General features: G+C 37.0%; 1 protein-coding gene across 4 annotated transcripts in view; it reads right to left on the reverse strand.

Annotated features, from left to right (window-relative positions):
- The window catches only part of WASHC3 (WASH complex subunit 3), a 42,135-nt gene that overhangs the window by 16,014 nt on the left and 4,160 nt on the right, over nucleotides 1–21,961 (reverse strand). The window contains exons 3-5 of one of the 4 annotated variants that reach the window (XM_084880090.1): nucleotides 16,575–16,640; nucleotides 14,019–14,114; nucleotides 9,822–9,932 (exon numbers count right to left, since the gene is read on the reverse strand). In XM_084880090.1, the coding sequence (XP_084736216.1) occupies nucleotides 9,822–9,932; nucleotides 14,019–14,114; nucleotides 16,575–16,640 (273 nt within the window). The remainder of the gene's footprint in view (nucleotides 1–9,821; nucleotides 9,933–14,018; nucleotides 14,115–16,574; nucleotides 16,641–21,961) is intronic. The other 3 variants (XM_084880093.1, XM_084880092.1, XM_084880091.1) reach the window with 3 other exon arrangements.

Genomic DNA, 21,961 nt, shown 5'->3' on the forward strand with positions numbered 1-21,961 from the left:
TGCCTGATTGGTTTCACAAGGTCCAAGGTACATCACTTCTTGGTGGACATCTGTAATATTAGTTGGAGACTCTTCCTCCTTAGGTAATGGAAGTCACATTTCCGCAGGCCAGCATGCCCTGCTGGCAACAGATGCATCAGAACCACCAGGACCAGGAGATTATTCAATTCACATTTGGAGTCAGCCAAACAAAACAGAGCTTTAAAAAAGCCTAAGTGTCCGAAGAGACTGTTTTGGCAAATTTGGTTTAAAAAAGGACAAGTCATTAGCTCGTTAATGTGGAAGTCGGGTTTTCCAATGCACAATTTATTATTGGCAAGGCATTCACCAAGTCCTGCCAGTAAAAGGGGGAGAATTGTTGGAAAAGTGATCTATGTACACAATTCCAGTTAAGTTATAAAAGCAATATGTAATTTAGTAAAAGCTTGTGCTGCACTATTATGACAACAAGCATTAAATCAATTATCTGCCACATTTGGAACGAAACAGTATTACTCACTCAAAAATCTTGTGTAAAACTTGCTTAAAAAGGAAAAAAAAAATCAGAAAATGCCAGCAGGTGTTCCAGGAATATTCATCAATAATGAGATCCAAATCTGGATCAATTAAATAGAGGACAAATCTAGAGATAATCATTTTATGTATGAAGAAACTGTCTTAAAAGGTGACATGACTCAAACATGGCTACACGGGATTGTGTGACAAAGCTGAGAAGCCGTATCATGTTGCATACCAGAAGCACAGAGTACAGATCTGGGTGTACTCTTTGACTCATCTGGAGATGTCTCACAAAAACAACTCCTTTCTGGAACTGCCCTCACGCATGCCTCACAGAGGGTAGTAATCCGAGAGTGACAGGAAAAGGTATGGAGACCAAAAAACAAGGTCCTATTTATTTCTCTTTGAACTAGTACTGGTGACATTTGAAAAATTCTTCTGGCTTGTGTCCAAAGGAGCTTATATTAATTAAGCAGTTTTAACAACTTAGGCTCTAAAATTGATTTGCAGGTTTTGTAGAAGTGAGACGAAGCAAATGTAAAAGCAGGATATTCTAGGAGATAGCGAGGCCCAGGAAAAGGCAGATCTTGTGGGAGCTCAGGAAGGAAGCCAAAAAGATTACAGTGCATTGAAGCCTGAAAGTTTAAAAAAATATCTATTTGTGATTTGTAGGACTCCCTATGTCTTGCTGTAAAAACTGAGTGACCACTACATGGGTGGTCAGCAAACTTATATTAGAAGAAAAATTAAAATGCCTTACTAGAGAGAATAAAGTGGTTCTAAACAAAAATTCAGAAAGGAAGCAAGAGAAGTCATCACAAGAGGGTTGAAGGTCTAGTGAGTATTAAGATGCTGAGTTAAAGTACATCACATTTTGGAAAAAGATAAGCTTAGCTTAAGTGGAATGATAGCTTAGCTTAAGTGCAAATCCCATTACTGTCTGGAGGAGGTAAGAGTACTTCTGGCACTGTTAACTCCATTTTGAGGGTATAGAAATATTATTTTGGGGATCCTAGAATAGATTTTTAAACTGTTTGTATATAATGATTTTCCCCCCCAGAAAGACAGATTTTTTTTTTTTTTTTGGTTTGTTTTTTGGACCATGCTAATGCTATCTTCCCTTTTGTTAATACAAGCAATCCCCTATCCAGATTGTAGGCTCCTAAAATTCAGCTTTGTTAACATGTACAATAGTACTGTGTACCTGTACAATGGGTGAGAAACTACTCAAGACCATACCACTAGACAAAGCACAACACTTTGGTGAGTTATGCAGATATTGGTCTTTCTCTACATTAATAACTAAAACAAAATTTTGAGTAGCAGGTAAGCTAGAGAAACTTTAGTCACCTTCTGAGATCAAGAAAAATTTGGTGTTTTAATAAAAATCTACACACTTGTTGGGAAAGTGAAACACTTTCCGATATTGGTAAGGCAATTTTTACTGAAGCTCCCTCCAGAATGAACTGGTATTAGGTTACTTCTTATAGGAAATGTTCACACTTGTTTTCCTTTCTATCTATAGCCTATTGAGCCTTGTTTGTTCTCAGTCACACTCAAGGAACTAAACCATCTTAGGAGAATGGACAATTGATTAGAAGACTAATACAGTAAACAGGAAGTACAGAGATACAAAGCTATCTAGGTTCTTCCCTTGTCAGTGGCAGAAACTGAAGGGTTCAATGACACAGATTGCAATGAGTGATATTGTCATCTGTTCTCCTAAGTAGTTGTATTTTTGTGAAGATATGGATATAGAAAACACTATTAACTCTGCAGATGCTGTTAAAGAACAATATTTTTGATGATGACTTAAGTCAATAGAATGATTATACTCCTGGAAAAGTGCTAAGTTATTCAGAAGAATCAAAAGATGATGCTCAAGCGGCTGCCAGGCTGGGAGCGGCCAGGCCCGGAGCAGCAGGGTCTGGTGCGGCCAGGCCAGGAGCAATGGCTGCCAGGCTGGGAGCAGCCAGGCCCGGAGCAGCGGCTGTCAGGCTGGGAGCGGCCAGGCCCGGAGCGGCCGGGACCGGAGCAACCGGTCCCAGAGCAGCCGGGTCGGGTGCGGCCAGGCCTGTAGCAGCAACAGCCAAGTCCAGAGCAACTAGGTCAGGAGCGGCAGTGACCAGACCCGGAGCAGCTGGTTGTGGAACGAACCAGAGCAACAGAGGCCAGGCCCGGAGCAGCCAGGCCCGAAACAGCTCGCTCCTCGCCTGTCCCTGCCCACGGCTGCCTCTCAGACATGGCTGGAAACTTTTGCGGGAACTTGAGGGTCTGCTGAATCAAGTGATGAAGGCTTAGATCTGGATGTGTTGAGTTAGTATAGCGCTGGGGTGTTGATCTGTGAGTGCCTTGGGTGGGGCCTGGATGAGGCTGGTTGACCTATTTGGAAAAAAACAAACAAACAAAAAAAAAACAAAAGATGATGCTCAGCTAAACCCACAAGGGGGTTTAAATAGAAATCAAAGAGTAAAGAATCCTCAGGGCAGGAAACCTGAATAGACATTTTTTAAGGAAGATATACAGATAGCCAAAGGCATATGAAAAATGTTCAACATCATTAATTATTAGAGAAATGCAAATCAAAACCACAACAGGCCTCACACCTGCTAGAATGTCTATTATTAAAAGACAAGAAATAAGAGTTAGAGAAAATGTTGAAAAGGAAACCCTCATACAGTGCTGACGAAATTGTAAACTGGTAGAGCCATTATGAAAAGCAGTATGAAGGTTCCTCAAAAAAAACAAAACAAAAAAAAACTACCATATGATCCAGCAATTCCTTATCTGGGTATTTAATCCAGAAGAATATGAAAATACTAACTAAAAATATATATGTACCCCTATGTTTATTTCAGTATTATTTATAATAGCAACATATGAAAATAAGCTAAGTGTTATTGATGGATGAATGAATGAAAACGTGGTATATATACAATGGAATATTACTGTCATAAAAAGGGGAAAATGCCATTTGTGACAACACAGAAAGATCTCGAGGGTATCGAAAGATGCTAACTGAAATAAATCAAATTAAAAAGTACAAAAACTGTCTGACTTCACTTTATATGTGAAATATATTAAAAAAAAAGTAGCATGAACTAACACAACAAAAATAAATGTATAGATACAGAAAATAGAAAGGTGATTACCAGAGGCAAGATATAGGGTGAGGGAGGGCAAAAAATGTATGGTAACAGATGGAAACTAGACTTAAGGGGTGAACATGCAATAGAGTATAGACACAGAATAATAATGTTGTATAATTGAAATTTATATAATGTTTTTAACCAATGCTACCTCAGTAAAAAAAATATAATTTTAAAAATCCTCAATTAATGACAGGAGGAAAAAAGACCACAGTGGGAGAACTAGCAGGTAATTAAGAGGAGAGATACAAGGAAATCAAAAACAATAGCCTAAAGTGAGAGAGAGAGAGAGAGGGAGGGGGGGAGGGAATTTGTATAGAGCAAACATGAAATTTTAAAATAAGTAAACATCCTTAGTTAATACTTAGTGGGATGGAATTAATAAATAAGAATTGGCAATTGAAAGGCATACTTTACATATCCAGATATATGGAAATTCTTTTTTTTTTTTTTAAGAGTTTGATCTTTTTTTTTTTTTTTTTAAATATATTTTATTGAATTTTTACAGAGAGGAAGAGAGAGGGATAGAGAGTTAGAAACATCGATGAGAGAGAACCATCGATCAGCTGCCTCTTGCACACCCCCTACTGGGGATGTGCCCGCAACCAAGGTACATGCTCCCGAATGGAATTGAACCAGGGACCTTTCAGTCCGCAGGCTGACACTCTATCCACTGAGCCAAACCAGTTTCAGCTATATGGAAATTCTTGAGCATGAAATAAAGGAACCACTAAGTGAAGCTGAAAAAGGCAACAGCTATATTATCAGATGGAGAATTCTTTTTGGTCTCTTGACCAGATGCAGGACTTAGATGAGGTTTTCTGAAATACGTTGCAAACAAGCAAAAGAACGAAATACAAACGTGATGTTATGACAGCATAATTTTGCTGAAATCAGAGCATCTGATGAATTCTTTTATTTTTTTAAAAATATATTTTATTGATTTTTCACAGAGAGGAAGGTAGAGTGACAGAGAGTTAGAAACATTGATGAGAGAGAAACATCGACCAGCTGCCTCTTGCACACCCCCTACTGGGGATGTGCCCGCAACCAATGTATGTGCCCTTGACTGGAATCAAACCCGAGACCCTTCAGTCCGCAGACCAACGCTCTATCCACTGAGCCAAACTGGTTTCAGCAGCATCTGATGAATTCTTACATGCTGAAAATTTTCTCCTTGAACAGATAAAGCGAGCATTGAGGGGAACTGATTAAACTATTTCATACTTATACTAGAGGCCCGGTACATGAATTCGTGCACAGGTGGGGTCCCTCTGGGTGGCCTGCAGAGATCAGGCCCCAGCTCCTGCCCCAAAGCCCTGTCTGGCACCCCACCTTGGCCTGGCACCGCCCCCTCACCTGCTCCACCATCATGCCTGTTGAGTACTTGATCAGGGCTAGGCCCCACTCCTGGCTCCCTTAGTGCCTGGGACCAAGGTGGTGGCTGTGCCCCCCGCCAGCACTACTGGTCACCATCCATGGGGCAATCAACAGGGCAACTGGGCCCCCTGCTCATTCCCGAGTTGGCCTGGTGCCACCTGCTCACCTGTTCCACCACCCCACCACGTTCCCGCTTTCATCAGGACCCATCAGGGCCGGCAGCACCTCTACTATTGCTTGCTGCCAGCACAGTGTCTCTAATGCCCTGCCATGTTCCATGCCACCCCCTGTGTCAGTGCATGTCATAGTGAGCTGTTGAACTCCAGGTGTCCCAGTTGAACTCCCAGTTGAACAACTGTCCGAGGGGACAATTTGCAAATTAGGCTTTTATTATATAGGATTTTAACAGAGACAGAAGTGAATGATGATGCAGAAGTGACAGGAACTGTAGTAGTGACAATGTCCAGGAAAAACAATCAAGGACATTGTCAAACATGTAGCCTATACCTGTAATTGGACATTTTGACAGTCACTCATGGTATAGTTAGGAAACAGGAGACATGGTAGATTTATAGATGGCTTAAGCAGAGCAATGATTGGTAGATTCATGTTAACTGAGAGGAAGTCTATTTTTGGGGCCCTACAGAACATTTTAGATAAATAGTTTGAAGAAATGGGAGCACTTCTATACATTCCAGGTGTCACAAAGCTGGAAAGGAGAGTGAACATGCAGGATAAAATAGTCCATTCAATAAATATTGATGGAGCACCTTTATTGGCAAGGTGTTAAAGTGAATACAAAGATCAAGACACAGCTCTTCCTTTCATGATTTCCTTTTTCAATAAGAGAGACAAAATATGTGTAAGTGATCAATGAACTAGGTATGAAGTGGTAAGTTTCGTAAAAAACAAAGATATCACAGTTAGACTGGTCAATGTTGGGAGATATCGCGTAAGTTTTATGTGTTGGTGGATTAGGAATCTGGGAGGATTTAGTGGAAGTGTTCACAGGACTGTGTTAGATGAGTAGAATCTGGGCTTGCAGTAATGAAGAGAAGAAGAATCTAGATTTGGAGGTGGAAAAACATGGAGCATATATTGGGAAGGATTTGTGGTTTGGTTTGAAGAATGGAATTCAGGACAGGGAGCGGTAGGAAACAAAAGTTGGGAAATAAGATTCTGGGATCCAGGCTGGCACAATAAACTGAAAACAATAAAATGAAATTTAACTTGGATGAACTTGTAGTTTAAAGATGGCAGTGTAAAGATGCTGTTCCCCTTTCCTCTTGAAAATTACCCCCAAACAAGTGAGACTCAAACTCCACTTTTGATGACTCAGAGGTATATATGAACCAAAATAACATGGAAATTAAAAGCAGGTAAAAGAATGATTGATGACTCTGTATAGATAGGCCAAGTACACTTCCAGAACCCTGCAAATGTTGAGGAATCAGAAATACCCGTACCAAAGGCGGAGAGGAGGCAAAGGACTGAAATCAGAAAAACTGGGCTAAAAACAGGAAAAGTCTGAGGCAGGAGAAACTGACCCCCTGCCCATAATCAGTGACACCAAGCAAAAGGAATGGACTGAAGTTAAAGTACTACCAAACTTAAAAAAATAAAAAGAATAATCATTTATTTTCTAAAATGTTTCTAAATAAAACTTATTTTAATGTTGTTATAATAGAGGTTGGAATATTTTAAAATAGTTCTTAATGAGAAGCACTTTTTTTTTTGGAAATAGATATGCTCTGGGCTTGAAGTCCCAACTTCAGAGATTTTAATTCAGTAGGGTAGGAACCAGGAAACTGTATTTTGACAGAGCTTATCAATCTAAAAATCACTGAGCCAGTGTAAAAAAGAAATCTATCTCCCATCAAAAGGTAAATTGGCCCAGAGAAACACAGGCATTTTCATTCATTGGTAAGCACTATGTGTCAGGTATTATTCTAGGAACTGGAAATAGTGCAGTACCCCAAGTAATCCCCTACCCTCATGGAGTTTATGTTCTGGTGCAGGGAGATACACAAACACAGTATATAGGATATGTAGTATCCTATATAATAAAAGCCCAGCAACCAAAAGGCGGAATAACCAGAACGACTGGTCGACCAGTCACTATGATGTGCACTGACCACCAGGGGGCAGATACCCAATGCAGGAGCTGCGCCCTGATGGTCAGTGCCCTACCACAGTGGGAGCACCACTTGGCTGACTGGGATGAGTGGCTATTCCCACTGTGAACCCCAGGCCAACCGGCAGGAACCCAGGCTACAATCTTTGCCTCTTTGCCCCAGGCTCCTCCTCTTCACTCCCTGCTGTTTCCTCCAGAGGCCAAGCAACACTACTGCTGGGCTCACAGAGCTGGGAGGCGGGTTTGTGGCCACTGAGGGACGGAAGCCTGCTCTGGAGCCTCTCAGGGCTATTGTCCCTAGGACCAGGAACCTAGGGACAATAACACTGTCCCTGATAGCATTGTCCCTGACCAGGTCCCCCTGGAGAGGTGAATGCTCTGGCTCCACAGAAGATGCAGGACCAGGGAGCAGCCACTCAGAGGGCGGGTCCACAGCCGCTTGGCAGACCAGGATGAGCGGCACTCCCACAGCGGGCTGATCCCCGCAGGCCATGTCCTGCACCAATGCATGAATCCTGTGCACCAGGCCTCTGGTTTAAAGTAATATCAGAAGTTTATATGAAGAAACATATAGCAGGTAAGTGGTAAAAGGAATGGGGCCAGACAGAAGGTACCACATGGGTAAAGATTTGAAGGAAGTGAAGGTGTACATCAATGATATCTGGGGAAAAATGTTTGAGGCAGAGAGAACAGCCGATGCAAAGGCCTTGAGGGACATCAAGGAAGCCAGCAGAGCTGGAGCAGAGTAAGCCAAGGTAGGAGATCAAAAAGGTAAAGAGAGCTAAGTTGTTCAATATCTTGTAGGCCTGTGAAGGACTTTGGCTTTTACATCTGGTGAGATAGGAAGGCACAGGAATAAAAAAAAGAATGCTAAAGGAGCCATTTACATGGAACTTTTTAAAATAATTAATAACAAAATAATTTCAAGTGGATCTAGAAACCTTAGCTGGCTAAATTAAATCTAGACAATACCTAGTATAGTACCTTAAAGTATGTGTTTAATAAACACTTGTGGAATGGACAGTATTTTATACAGAAAAAGAAAATAAGTGTTTTTAAAATTTTTGTAAAATCAGAGGTAATGCATTAAGAATATAAGTTATGCCCGGCCAGCATGAACGTCGACCTATGAACCAGGAGGTCATGGTTTGATTCTGGTCAGGGCACATGCCCGGGTTGCGGGCTCACTCCCCAGTGAGGGGCGTGCAGGAGGCAGCTGATCAATGATTCTCTCTCATCGCTGATGTTTCTATCTCTCTCTCCCTCTACCTTCCTCTTGAAATCAATGAATATATATATATACATTAATTGACATATACATATATACATACATATATATACATATACATACACACACACACACACACACACACACACACACACACACACACACACACATATATATATATATATATATATATATATATATATATATATATGAATACAAGTTATCCTAAGATATAATCTTTTATCAAAAATGCCTGGGCCTTCTTATAGAAGCCATCCAGCAGATTTTCCTATATAATACTTTATATGTTAGGCAAGAAGAGTCATTCTGAAACCTTTCTTTCCTCTTTTGTTTGAGAGTCAAACACAGTTTTTAACAGTCCACATTTTAGCTTAAGCTTTCCTGGATTCTAGCTTTAAAAAACTAATTTATCATGGTTTATATCAAAACAGCTCTACTTTATTCTTTTAATAAAAGGAATTCACATAGTTTCATCCCAAAGACTGATTTAGTTTTTCCTACAGACTGGATAGAGCCCAGGGTTTTGACCGTCTAAGGAGAATTCTGAAAGTGACAAACCCACCGCTCTGACAGCCAGGAAGAGCGAAGGTACTCTCTCCTTCCCACTGTGACCACTACAGCTTCCAAATGAGTCCATCCACTCTTTCTGGTTGCCAGAGAGCATCTGTTTTAAATTATTTTGGTGATAAAAAAAATGCATGGACAGCAAAATAAATCTGTTCTTCCTTAGTATTAGTACTTCCTTCGCCTGATAATGGAATGGTACAAAAACATTACTCTTTTCATTGACAGAAAAGTGATGGGCAGATAGCTCCTTCAAGTATAATAGGGCTTCCTACAGGAATGAAAGGAAATTGGCTTTTGCTGTTATGGACAGCTGCAGATATTTCTGGTGTCATACCATGGAATGATTTCCTAGGGGGAAAAAAAAATTCTGAAATCATATAATAAATTAAAAGCATTACCTTGCATGGCCAAGAGATGTATGCTCTTTTCTATGAACCAAACCACTGACAGATAAAATTCAGAATAAAAATATACAAAAAAAATTATCTGTGCTAGCATATGGAAACTAAGCTAAAGCCATATGAATAGTCCACTTTCATTCCTCTATCAATACATCCAAGATTTGCAATAATTTTACGGAAAGCAAAAAAAAAAAAAAAAAGATATAAATCTAGATTAAACTGTTAGTCGGAAGTGTGAGATCAATTTTAATTAGAAAGAGTTGACTTCTGGTTACTTTTTTTCAGTGTATTAATTGAACACAGGAAAGAAATAAGTAAGGGAGTAGAAAACTTGAGTAACTCGGTTTATCAGTTGTTAAGGTTGAAAAATGACAATGAAACCTCTACGGTCAAGAATTCCAAAAGAGGCTGCTACACAGAGAAGACAGACCAAATCAGCTTACCACTTGAACCATTTTGAGATATCTGGCATATCTTGGATCCTTGGCTACAGTTAAGATATTTTCTGCTGTTACTTCACTTTCCTGTGGTCCAGATTCTTGTAAACTGTTCTGCTGTAGAGAGTATTGCGTGTAAATCTTTAGACAGTTCACAAAAGGGGTCCATCATATTACTTAAAAGGGAAGTTTCTTTTTATAATTCTAAAGCAATTAATATCAGAAAAAATAATATTTATGAATTTAAATAGCAATAATTTAATTATAAGATGTTTCCAAATATTTATAAACATTTAAATGATATCAGAGGAAGCTATACTTAAAAACATTATATAGTTCCTTAAGAATGCAAATATATTTATGGAAATAAAAATATTAGAATTTTGCTTTACTTTCTCCAGGGTGCTGATAAAAAAGATGAATTATAGGTGGACATATTACTTTAATAAAACTTCTATTAAAGCTAATAAAACTATTTGATTTATCTAGTGTTCAACTCTAATGGACAATGAACTAATTTTTCAGGTATTCGATCTACACAATCAAATTCTTCATTTACTAAAAAATCTTTTTCTAAGTAGCTATAGCTATTCTAACATCTCAGAAAGCAATGTCTAGAGAATTTATGGAAGAAAAACCCACTTTTCAGACAAAATTTATCTGTTTTTGTGTGAACTATTAATAGTAGCATTCTTCACAAAGTCAAGATTAAAGACTAAATATTACAGCAAAATATATTGGGGAATGATCTTTTATCTTACGAGCAGTTCTCACAGTACTGTGTCAGACAGCTACCCTGCCCTTTCTTAAGTGCAAAGGTAGGCCTGTCTCTATAAAGTTATGGATTTTTCTACCAACCTGAACATTTAAAGTAAGTTTCCTGTTACGAATTTTCACTCATTATCCATATATCAGCATTAAGCGGAATTTCCTTAACAGGATGAAATCAATTTTATGTCTATGCTGAAATGTAGACAAGTCAAGAAATACCTTTAAATATCCATAGTTTAAAAAATATGAATTATAAAGTAAGGTTCTTCCTCAGATAATTCAAATAGAAATTAAATCTGTCAAAAAAACTGAAGTGACTAAGACATCCAAAAATCCCTCAGGTTTCTATTGTTATGTGACACCATTAATTGCACAAAAAAGGAGTGTGTGTGTGTGTGTGTGTGTGTGTATTTATTCATGAGTAAAATAAATACAAAAAGTCAAAAACATTTAATTAAATAAATAATTCAAACAATACCCAAGTAAGTTCTTAAAAAATTATGAATAATAAACTCATACATTATTACAGTCAGATAAATGATAATTACATGCAGGCCCTCTGGATCTCAAAACAGCTGTTAACTTTTGCCTACTAATCAGAACCTCAACAAGGTTTAATTATGACTGGTCTTACACCTTTCCTATTTGAATGACCCAATAAATTCTCTATCACATCTCTCAACTGTCCATTTTATTCTCAATCCACACAACTGGATGTTCTATTGTGAGTAATGATGAAATCCGTACCATAAAATTAAAGTTGCAGAAAAATCAGAATGCAAATCTTGGATCTTTGACTCATATAGAGATTGCAAGGAATGGATGATTAAGAAAAAGGCATGATCATCCTTTATCTGATAAGTGAGTTGATTGTAATGCCAATGAAAATTCCATATAAGCAATACTTAATACTTAAGTCCATTTCAAAATATTTTACAAAAATATACCAATTAACAATGGAGACAAAATAAGTTGATTTGAATATTAAGAACATGATAAGAAATTATATTATTAAACTAATCAACACACAACTTTACCACAATTTTTAAAATCAGGAGGCCATCAGAACTTCAAAAATTTTCCAAATGAAATAGTATACAATTTAAAAATAAAATTGCCAGATATATCAGGTTATTCTGAATTTTAGAAAATTTTGCTCTGATTACTCATAATAAATTTTTTGAGACCTTAAATAGGCAAGACAAATACAACTGCCTAAGTTTTCAAAGACATATTATAGGTGGCATTCATAATAACGCTTGGGAAATTAATATTCAAAGTTACACAGATACCACTTAAAAATTTATATGAACATATGACAGTTAGTATCCACTCTATTAGGTAGAGTGAAAACACTTTCTTAATATTTTTATATGTCATATTTTAGAAAAAGGGTGGTCCATATTTAATTGAAAGAACCTTGTAAAGTTAAACATCTGCATTTCCTCATATATCATATATTCCAATAGCCTTTCATAATGGAATTTCCTATATTAATTAAGTGGTTCTTAAATTTTCTAGTAGCTAATGGTTAAGGAAATGGTTATCTAATTTATTCCAGACACCTATATCTAAATATATGGCTCTGGTTGAGCATTGACCTATGAACGAGGAGGTCATTGTTCAACTTCCGGTCAGGGTATATGCCCAGGTTGTGGGCTTGATCCCCAATGTGAGGCATGCAGGAGGCAGCTGATCAATGATTCTCTCTCATCATTGATGTTTCTGTTTCTCTCTCTCTCTCCCTTCCTCTGAAATCAATAAAAATATAATATCTCTATCTATCTATCTATCTATCTATCTATCTATCTATCTATATGCACACACATATATGGGTCCTCCTACAGTGCCTCATACCACATGGGCTCAATATGTTTAAATGAATTCAACATAGTTGCTGAAGGCAGTGTAGTGTAGCAGGTAAGACCTAGGACTTTTGGCACCAGATGCCCAGATTAAAATTGCAGCTCTTACACTTATTGTTTGATCCTTAGCAAATTACTTATCCTCTGTATTCTTTATTAGACACATATGTAAAATAGAAGTGATCATATAGTATTTACTTTGTACAGTTGTTATGAGGATTAAATAAGTTAAGTTATGAAAAGCACTTAGAAGTATGCTTGGCATCCTTTATGTGTTAGAATTATCATCATGGTCAATACAATAATGATCTAAAAAAGTCCTGTGCAAAGTACCTCCATGTACAAATGCAGAATTTCATACAGATAGGGAGTGTACTTGTTCAGTATTACTTGGTAGACCACGACTCTATTGATGACTTTATTTGGAATTTTAATACCTCACTGAGATACACTAGAGATTATTCTAAATCAATTTTTATTTCTTGAAATAAAATTAGGAATTTAAACTTATACAGAGGATAAATGGACATTACAGCATAAGAACCAAATGTAAAGTGTGAGCCTTACTATGTTACAGATCTGAACAAATCAAATCCAGAAACACACTTTTTTAGACATTTAGTATTTCTTAGATCAGTATCTCTCAACTTTCAAGGACCTGCAAACCACCTAGGGATCCTGTTAAAATGTAGATTCTGGCCTGGCCGGTGCTGCTCAGTGGTTGAGCATAGATCCAATAACCAGATCGATTCCTGGTCAGGGCACATGCCTGGATTGCAGGCTTTATCCTCAAGTAGGGGACATGAAGGAGGAAGCCAATCGATGATTTTCTCCCACCACTGATGTTTTCATCTCTCTTTCCCTCTCCCTTCCTCTCTCTGAAATCAATAAAATGTATTTTAAATAAAGCAGATTCTGAGCTAGTAAGTGGAGCCTGAGATTTCTAATAAGCCCCCAGGTGATGACCACACTGCTGGTGCATGGAGCACACTCTGAGTAACAAAACATTAGATAATACAGGCAGTTACTGTCAATTACATTGTACATGATAAAGACATTGTGGCTCTGCAAGAAGATGTCAGAACTTTTCAGAGATGCCTTCAGGATTTACATTTCACTGACAAGATGCCTGGGACTCACTATAGCAAGTAATAAAGAGATGAAAGTTGACCACAAAAATCTTATCTGGTGAATCTGAGTAATGGGCATTTGGATATTCCCTGTACTGTTCTATTATCGTGTATAGGTGAGAGCTTTTATAATAAAACGTCTAAAAAGTAATTTTATAAAAACTTAGAAAAAAATTTCCATCGTGAGCTTGAAGAACATAGTTACATTTAAGACTTTTCCTAGACCTGTATAGATCAAAGAAAATATAAACTTCAAGAAGCCCTTCAAAATAACAAAACAGCTAATTTTTTTTTTTCAAACTTCATTTTCTCTTAAGGCTTTAAAATATTATTATTCAAAGCATTACATGTTTAATTTTTTCCATCAAGTCTGCTGCTTAGGTCTATCTGGCTCAACCAGAAAAATCTGCTCATGTTTCTTGGAAGTTAACACTTACCTGTGATGGCTCTGAAGGGGTTTCATTTGTGACTCCAGGGACACTTACAGGGGAGACTTCAACTGTGACATCATCTAGGCCTGGGATCGATGACAACTGAGAAAAGAAAATTAATGTTGGTATATGAGGATAATAACAGGTGCTTAAACATTGTAAGTTTCTCGGGGTGTGTTTTAAATTCCTGTTAATTTTTTTAAGCCGATAGAAACACATTTATAAAATCTCATTTTTGGTGTTTGAAATTCGCCATGCCATAAACTACTTAAAATGGGAAGGGCAATCACAAATAAGATATTTTTGAACAACTTCTTATAAATCTAATTTAGATAAAAAGCATTCTTCGCTCAGGAAGTACTTTGAAGATATATAAGAAATCCTAGTGTAAGTAATGAGAGCATGGGCTTTGGAGTCAAAGTGCCTGTGTTTAGGTCACAAGCATGTGCCATTGTACAAATCTTCTTAGGCCTCAATTTTCTCACCTGTAGAGTGGGATAAAAAAAATTTACCTCACAAAAATGTTTTTAAAAGATTATAAATAAACACTTTGTAAAAACAAAGTACTGTGTAGCACTTTTTTTATAAAAAATATCTCATCTGGGGATATTTTTTCAATTGATTTCATTATTTTTTTAGAGAGAGTGGGAGAGGGAGTGGGAGGAGAGGAGAGGAATAGAAACATCAATATGAGAGACACATCAATTGGTTGCCTCCCACACTGGTCCCAATGGGAGCTAGGGATCCAATCTGTAACCCAGGTATGTGCCTTTGACCCAGAATAGAACCAGAGGCAGGTGTGTAGGCTGATGCTCCAACCAGTTAGTCGCATGACCATGGCTTTGTAGCACATTTTTAAGTATCAATTACTTGAGAAATGATAACTCTTTTTCTAAAGATATTTATTAGTATTTTTTAAAGACTTCTAAGACATACTGTTGTTGTTTTTTAATTTGCTGAGTTTAGAGAGAGGAAGAGAGAGAGAATATTGATTTGTTGTTCCATCCAGTTGTGCATTCATTGGTTGATTCTCCCATGTACCCTGACTAGGAATCTAAACAACTGAGTTACCTGGCCAGGGCGGACAAACCTTGTCATCACATTTTAATGTCTGACATAGCTCACTCTTCTCTTCTTTCTTTCAACATTTACCACTGAATGCTACTAAAGTGTATTTATTTTTCATGCACAAAAGATGGGTGTGCTGTCAGTGGTTGAGCATTTCAGGTTGGAGTTGCACAATCCATGCAAACCCTCTTTTCTGATTTCACCTTGATATCAATGATACAGTATACATTTGTCAGATGTTTGGCTAATTTTGGAGATTAACTCTATGACTATTGAAATAATTAAGGTTAACTTGTCCACATAGTAACTTAATTTATGACCTTGGACTCTAACTCAAGAATTCCCCAAACATTAAAACAAGGCACATAACTATAATAAAGAATAATGAAAAAAATTCCCAATATTAATAAGACCTGAAGCAGTGGTGTTTATTGGGAACTGTTGACTGATGACAGGACTTAGCACAGTGGCTATGGCCCAAATAGTTTCAAGTGGGTATGGCTGCTAGAATTTCTTGCACATATTCAAGGCCAGGTATCCTAAATTTTCTAAGCTAAAGAAATGTTCTGAGAGAATTATAGTGGCTGAAGTCTATCAAGAGATACAGAAAGTATAAACTATACATCCTGATCCTTATGCTAAAGATATAAATCATTTTATTTCCCAATAAATATGTAGTATTTCTTTTTCAGATAATTTCTTATAAAATGACAAAAATGTAAAAATATGCTTGTGTTTCCCTTACTTTATAAGCCCCCCACAAAATCTGCAAGGTTTCAAATCAAAACATTCTTCTATTTTTGCTAGTTATCTTTTGTAATTTCTGACATCAAAATATGTTTTCTTCATTATGTATTTAATATATTTATAAATATAAAATAGTTGATATTTTCTCCAAATTTTGTTCTGGAGACATCTCAAGTTTTATATAACATTTACTGTGTCAAATGATTACTATTAAGATAACTGAAAATTTTCCATCAAATGAAGCAAATTATATAATAGTTAAATTTGTTAACATGTTACACTATGCTTTTCATTAGTAGAATCAAAGAAATTTCAATCCATGTGTACATTTATTTTTTATATTTTTATTGATTTCAGAGAGGAAGGGAGAGGGAGAGAGAGAAAGAAACATTAATGATGAGAGAGAATCATTGATTGGCTGCCTCCTGTAGGCCCATACTGAGGATGGAGTCCACAACAAAGGATGTGCCTTTGACCGGAATAGAACGGGGGACCCTTCAGTCCACGGGCCGACACTTGATCCACTAAACCAAAACAGCTAGGATCATATGTACATTTAAATACACTCAGGTTCATAATGAATTTCTTTTTCTTTTTAAATTATAATGAATTAAAAAAATAAAAAACACTGTGCCACCTCAGGATGCAGGAGCTGTTTAATTCGTTATTAAGTGCAATGAAGTATAACTGAGAAAGCTGATAAGTGTAAAGCAAAGTTTATCCCAAAAATTATTCAGAAATACAAACCTTTGCATCTAAAATATTGAGAGTTGTTTCAATTTGTTGGATACGAAGAGAAAGGTCTGCCAGCTTCTGGAAAAGATTAGAAACCAAAGAATGAAGCCTGATTAAAATAAAACTTATGGTTAACAAAGGGCAGATTGGAAAATAATAAAAACTATGGTTTAAGTATGTAATTTTCTAATATACTACTCTCTCATTTACATGAGTAGGAATAGGAACTAAAGTATCCTATTATTTTCATTAGCATGCTTCACAATTATTTTATAAAACTGTTTCACAGATAAGTTACATTCACAGTCTTATCAAACTCATTATCAGAGCGGCAATCAATACTGGGATCAGAATGTAAACTCCTACAGTTTCTGTTCACTGCTATACCCCCAGTGCCCAGGATATTACTTGATACCTAAGAGGAGCCTAATAATTATTTGTTGATGAGTGAAGAAATTCTTCACAGAAAACAGTAATAAAAAATTAACACTAGACAACCTGGAACAGTCTCTGCCTTTATAAATTACTTTAACACGTAAGTATATACAATTAATCCTAAATTCAAACTTTCCAAGTTTGAAAAGTAAAAGGAGATGAAATTGAAAGATGAGCAGTTCATGTTGAAAAGAATTAAAACAAACCAAAAAAAAAAAAAAAAAAAAAAACACAACAAAAAAAAACACACACACACACCAGAGTTCTAAAAAGCAAAAGGAATCTACCATCAAAATCCCAGTTAAACTAGAACCATAGGTTTACTGTGCTCTAGTTACTCCGCACAATTAAATTATATCTATCATCTATCACCACACAAAAGTAACATCATAGATTATAAACCATAGGAATATTTACTTACAGTGCCCTAATCCTAAACATTATTATATTTAGTGACAGTGCAAGAGCAGTTTGCCAGTTTTCTAGTTGGCCAATACACAGCATTTTAACTGCTTTCTAGGATATTATCTTCTAAGTAGATTTGGTCATTTCTCTCCTTCCACATTTAGAAAGAGAAACACTGAAAGCCACACAGAGTAGTTAGTGCTTTTTCACTTATTTTTAAGATGAGGATCTTGATATTTTAAAAGATATAATTCACAAATAAAACATCAAAATCTAGTTTTAATGGCATTCAAAGCTAAGTTTAATTTTGATTTCTAGGATTTGTTCACAAAAGGCTTTTATATAAAGGTAACACAGGTTTATAAAATACCGTATATATGAATTCCTCCCCAAATTATAAGTGTTTTCCTAAAAATAATGAAAATTACATTTTGGTTAATTTAATCAATCTTTTAATTCACTAGAGAAGCTTAGCAATTGCAGAAATCCTATAGCACATGAATGGGTAAACTGAATGATAATTTCTGACTTTTACATATCATTTGAAATTTCACACCAAATGTTTGAAGAAGGAACTATCAATATGACAATTTTCAGCTGAGAATAAATAGTAAGTCTTCAAACAAGTAAAATAATCTGAGCTCAAATACTGCAATTCCAGGTACTTTTTATTTTCTAGGAACTTTTTTGAAAGAATTTTACACTGTTTTAGAGTTTTACACTGTTGAAAGATGATGCTAGCCTAGCAGGTGTGGCTCAGTGGTTCAATGTCGACCTATGAACCAGGAGATCAGTTCAATAACTGGTCAGGGCACATGATGGGGTTTTTTTTGGGGTCAATAACCAGTATGTGTGCGTAGGAGGCAGCTGATTAATGATTCTCTCTCATCATTGATGTTCTTATTTCTCTCTCCTCCCTTCCTCTCTGAAATAAATAAAAATATATTTTAAAAATACACAGAAAAAAAACATGATGCCATAGATGATGATGTATCAATGTAGATGGTAACAAATGGGTTTTAACAAATTCCCCCTACTGGTGGGGGATGCTGATTAGCAGGAAAGATTGTGTGTGGAGGTCAGGGGTTAGCAAGTATATGGAAACTCAGTGCTTTCTGCTCAGTGTTCTGTGAACCTAAAACTGCTCTAAAAATAAAGCTTATTAATTTAAAAAGATGGAAATTACTCAGTATTTCCGAGATAAGATTTTTCTTATCCAAAGCTAATCATCATAATAGAGGAATATGCAAATTAGCTGGGACGCTGTAACATCATGATTGAACAGCAGGGACCTGAGGCTGCATGATGCCTGGCCAGGAGGAGGGACCCCTGCCCCACATGGCTTGACTGGGGACTTCAGGCCATGCCCCACCTTGCCCCAGTGCTGGTCTGGAGGACCTCAGGCTGCAGACCTCAGGCTGCACCCCTGCCTGGTGAGGCTTGACATGGGACCTCAGGCCGCACCCCTGCACCAGTGCCAGGCCAGGGGATCCAAGGCTGTGCCCCCTACCTGGCGCTGGGCCCAGAGGGGCTTGATGGGGAGTGGAGGGGGGGCGGGCAGGCCGAGTCTGGGTCTCACCCAATGAGAGTGGAACTGGCCAAGTCTGGATCTCCTGCATTTTTGAAGCATGTGCGGGTGGTGGGCGAGGCCTTGACTCTAGGACCCACAATGCACCCCAGACTCTGACAGGAGAGAGATTTTTAAATACATTTTACTATTGATAATTTTCTTTCATCTCTGACACTTCTATTATAGACAAAAGGGCAAATAGCAATATTAAAATATTTCCTCCACTTAATTCCCTTTTAATGTGCATGAATTTCATGCATCGGGCCACTAGTAAATAATATATTCTTTTCTTACTAAGACAAAGGATGCTACTGTGCTATAAACACCAGGGATCAAATTTTCTAAGACAGATGCTGTTTATTTGGAATTATTTAGAAATTGGTATTAAATTCTTTTCAAGGTTAGATCATAATATAAACTGTCCTTTAACTAATACTCAATGATTCATATTTAAAAATTCATATTAAATTTTTTCAGGGTTAAATCATAAAACTAAATTGTCCTTCAATGAGTAGTCAGTTGATGATTCATACCAGAGAGGCTAAGGATTGAAATTCAAGTCTTAGTAAAGAGGAAATGAGAATGAAAGTGTTTATTTGGAAAACTACTTGTTGATAAGGAAGATTAAAGAGGGTTGGTGAAAAGTTATACAGTCGGCCCTCCATATCTGCAGGTTCTGCATCCTTGGATTCAAACAACGGAGAACAAACATATTAAGAAGAATGTTATGTATTGCTGACGTTTACTAACTAGATGGACTACAATGGTTGTGTCTATATTAAATATACTGACTCTCTTTTTTCTTGACATTATTCCCTAAATAACACAGCACAACAATTATTTAAATAGTATTTACATTGTATTAGGTGTTTTAAGTAATCGATAAATGACTTGAAGTGTACAGGAAGATGTGTGCAGATTATATGCAAATACAAAACCATATATATATAATATATATATATATATAATATATATATATATTATATATATATATATATATAAAAAAAACCTAAGCGACAGAATGACTGAATGACGAGTCACTATGACACACACTGACCACCATGGGGGCAGACACTCAATGCAGTAGCTGACCCCTGGTGGTCAGTGCACTCCCACAGCCAACCTCTTGCAGCCCCTTCCCCTGTCCGGCCTTAATGGCCCAGATGAGGCTGGCCAGCCAACCTCCGTGGCGCCTTCCCCTGGCTAGCCAACTTCCTGAGGCCCCAATCGGCCAGATTGCAGGCCAGGCTTGAGGGATCTCACCTGTGCACGAATTCATGGACTGGGCCTCTAGTTTTACATAAAGGACTTGTGCATCCCCAGATATTAGTGTCTCTGCAGGTCCTAAAAGCAATCTCCTGTGGATACTGAGGAATTACTTTTTTTGAATGCAGATTCATATGGTATATTAACCTTTGGCTTTAACATTCATTCTACCTACTCTCATCTATTTTATCAAAACCTCACCAAACCCTACCTGCTTTGGCTCAGTGGATAGAGCATTGGAATGCAGACTGAAGGGTCCTAGGTTTGGTTCTGGTCAAGGGGGGACACATGCCAGGGTTGTGGAATCAATCCCCAGTAGGGGGTGGGCAGGAGGAAGTCTATCAATGATTCTCATAATTGATTCTATCTCTTTCTCCCTCTCCCTTTCTCTCCGAAATCAATAAAAATATATATTAAAATAAAAAAACCTCACCAAAATAAAATGATCTTTTATAAAAAAATAAAGACAAGATCATATGAATGATTTATTCATGCAAGACATGAAAGACACTGATCTAAACATCAATATATTTTATTTTATAACTTATCTAAACATCCTTGATATCTATTCTAATAACAACCATAATTATAAAATACAGTAGTCCCCCTTTCTCTATGGTTTTAGTTACCCAGATCAACCATGGTCCAAAAATATTAAATGGTAAATTCCAGAAATGATTTATAAGTTTTAAATTGCATTCCATTTTGAATAGCATGATATAATCTTGATTTATCACCCACCTATTTCTAAGGTAGTGCATTTTATTAAAGTGCAAAAGAAGATGAGAAGAAAAAATACGAAGTGAATAATTAAACATGGAAACAAAAATAAAATCCCATGTTTTTCATATTTGTAAAACAGCTAATTCGCTAAAAGAAAAACAGTATTTAAAAAATAATGGACCTCTTGGTATATCACACTGGACTGCACATGTCCTAGAAGCCAGAAAGAAAAGCAATTGCTTATTTTATTAAGCTTCATCTGACACACAAGCCCAGACATTGTAAAAGTTGCAAAAGCAGCTGTAAACATGTAGCATTATGTAGGGTTTTAAGCAAAACATCATTTGGTTGTAGATTAAGTCCAATGGTGGACTTAAAATTGAATATAGAAGATAAGCACTATAGCCCTAGCCAGTTGGCTCAGTAGATAGAGCACTGGCCTGTGGATTGAAGGGTCCTGGGTGCGATTCCAGTTAAGGGTATGTATCTCTGTGTCAGGCTCCTCCCTGGTCTGAGACCCCCTGGTTGAGGGTCATGCAGGAAGCAACCAATCGACGTGTTTCTCTCATATAAGATATTTCTCTCTGTCTTTTTCTTTCTCTCCCACTCTCTCTAAAAATCAATGAAAAAATATCCTTGGGTGAGGATTAAAAAAAAAAAAAGAAGATAAGCACTATAAAGTTTTTTAGGTTATGTGAGAATTCTAAGCACGTCTGCCTATACTTAAGGTTTTTCTTTTTTTTTAAAAAAACATTTTATATCTTAAAAATGATTAAAAACTCAGTGTTCTAGGCATGTTACAAGTCTGAGTCAAAATAACACATCTCACTGCTCTGTTTATCGGGTTCCTTTGACTTTGAAATTCACATAAAAGGTTAAATTTCTGCTGAGTTTTATTTGCAATGTGCACAGAACTTGCACTGTGCCCCCCTCCCCCATTTAAATTTGCAGTCTCAGTAAGATTTTGCTGATTAGAGCCAGAATAGAAATGCTTACTGGG

Source organism: Pipistrellus hanaki (assembly GCF_964339955.1).
Source record: "Pipistrellus hanaki genome assembly, chromosome: 3".
Taxonomy (NCBI): domain Eukaryota; kingdom Metazoa; phylum Chordata; class Mammalia; order Chiroptera; family Vespertilionidae; genus Pipistrellus; species Pipistrellus hanaki.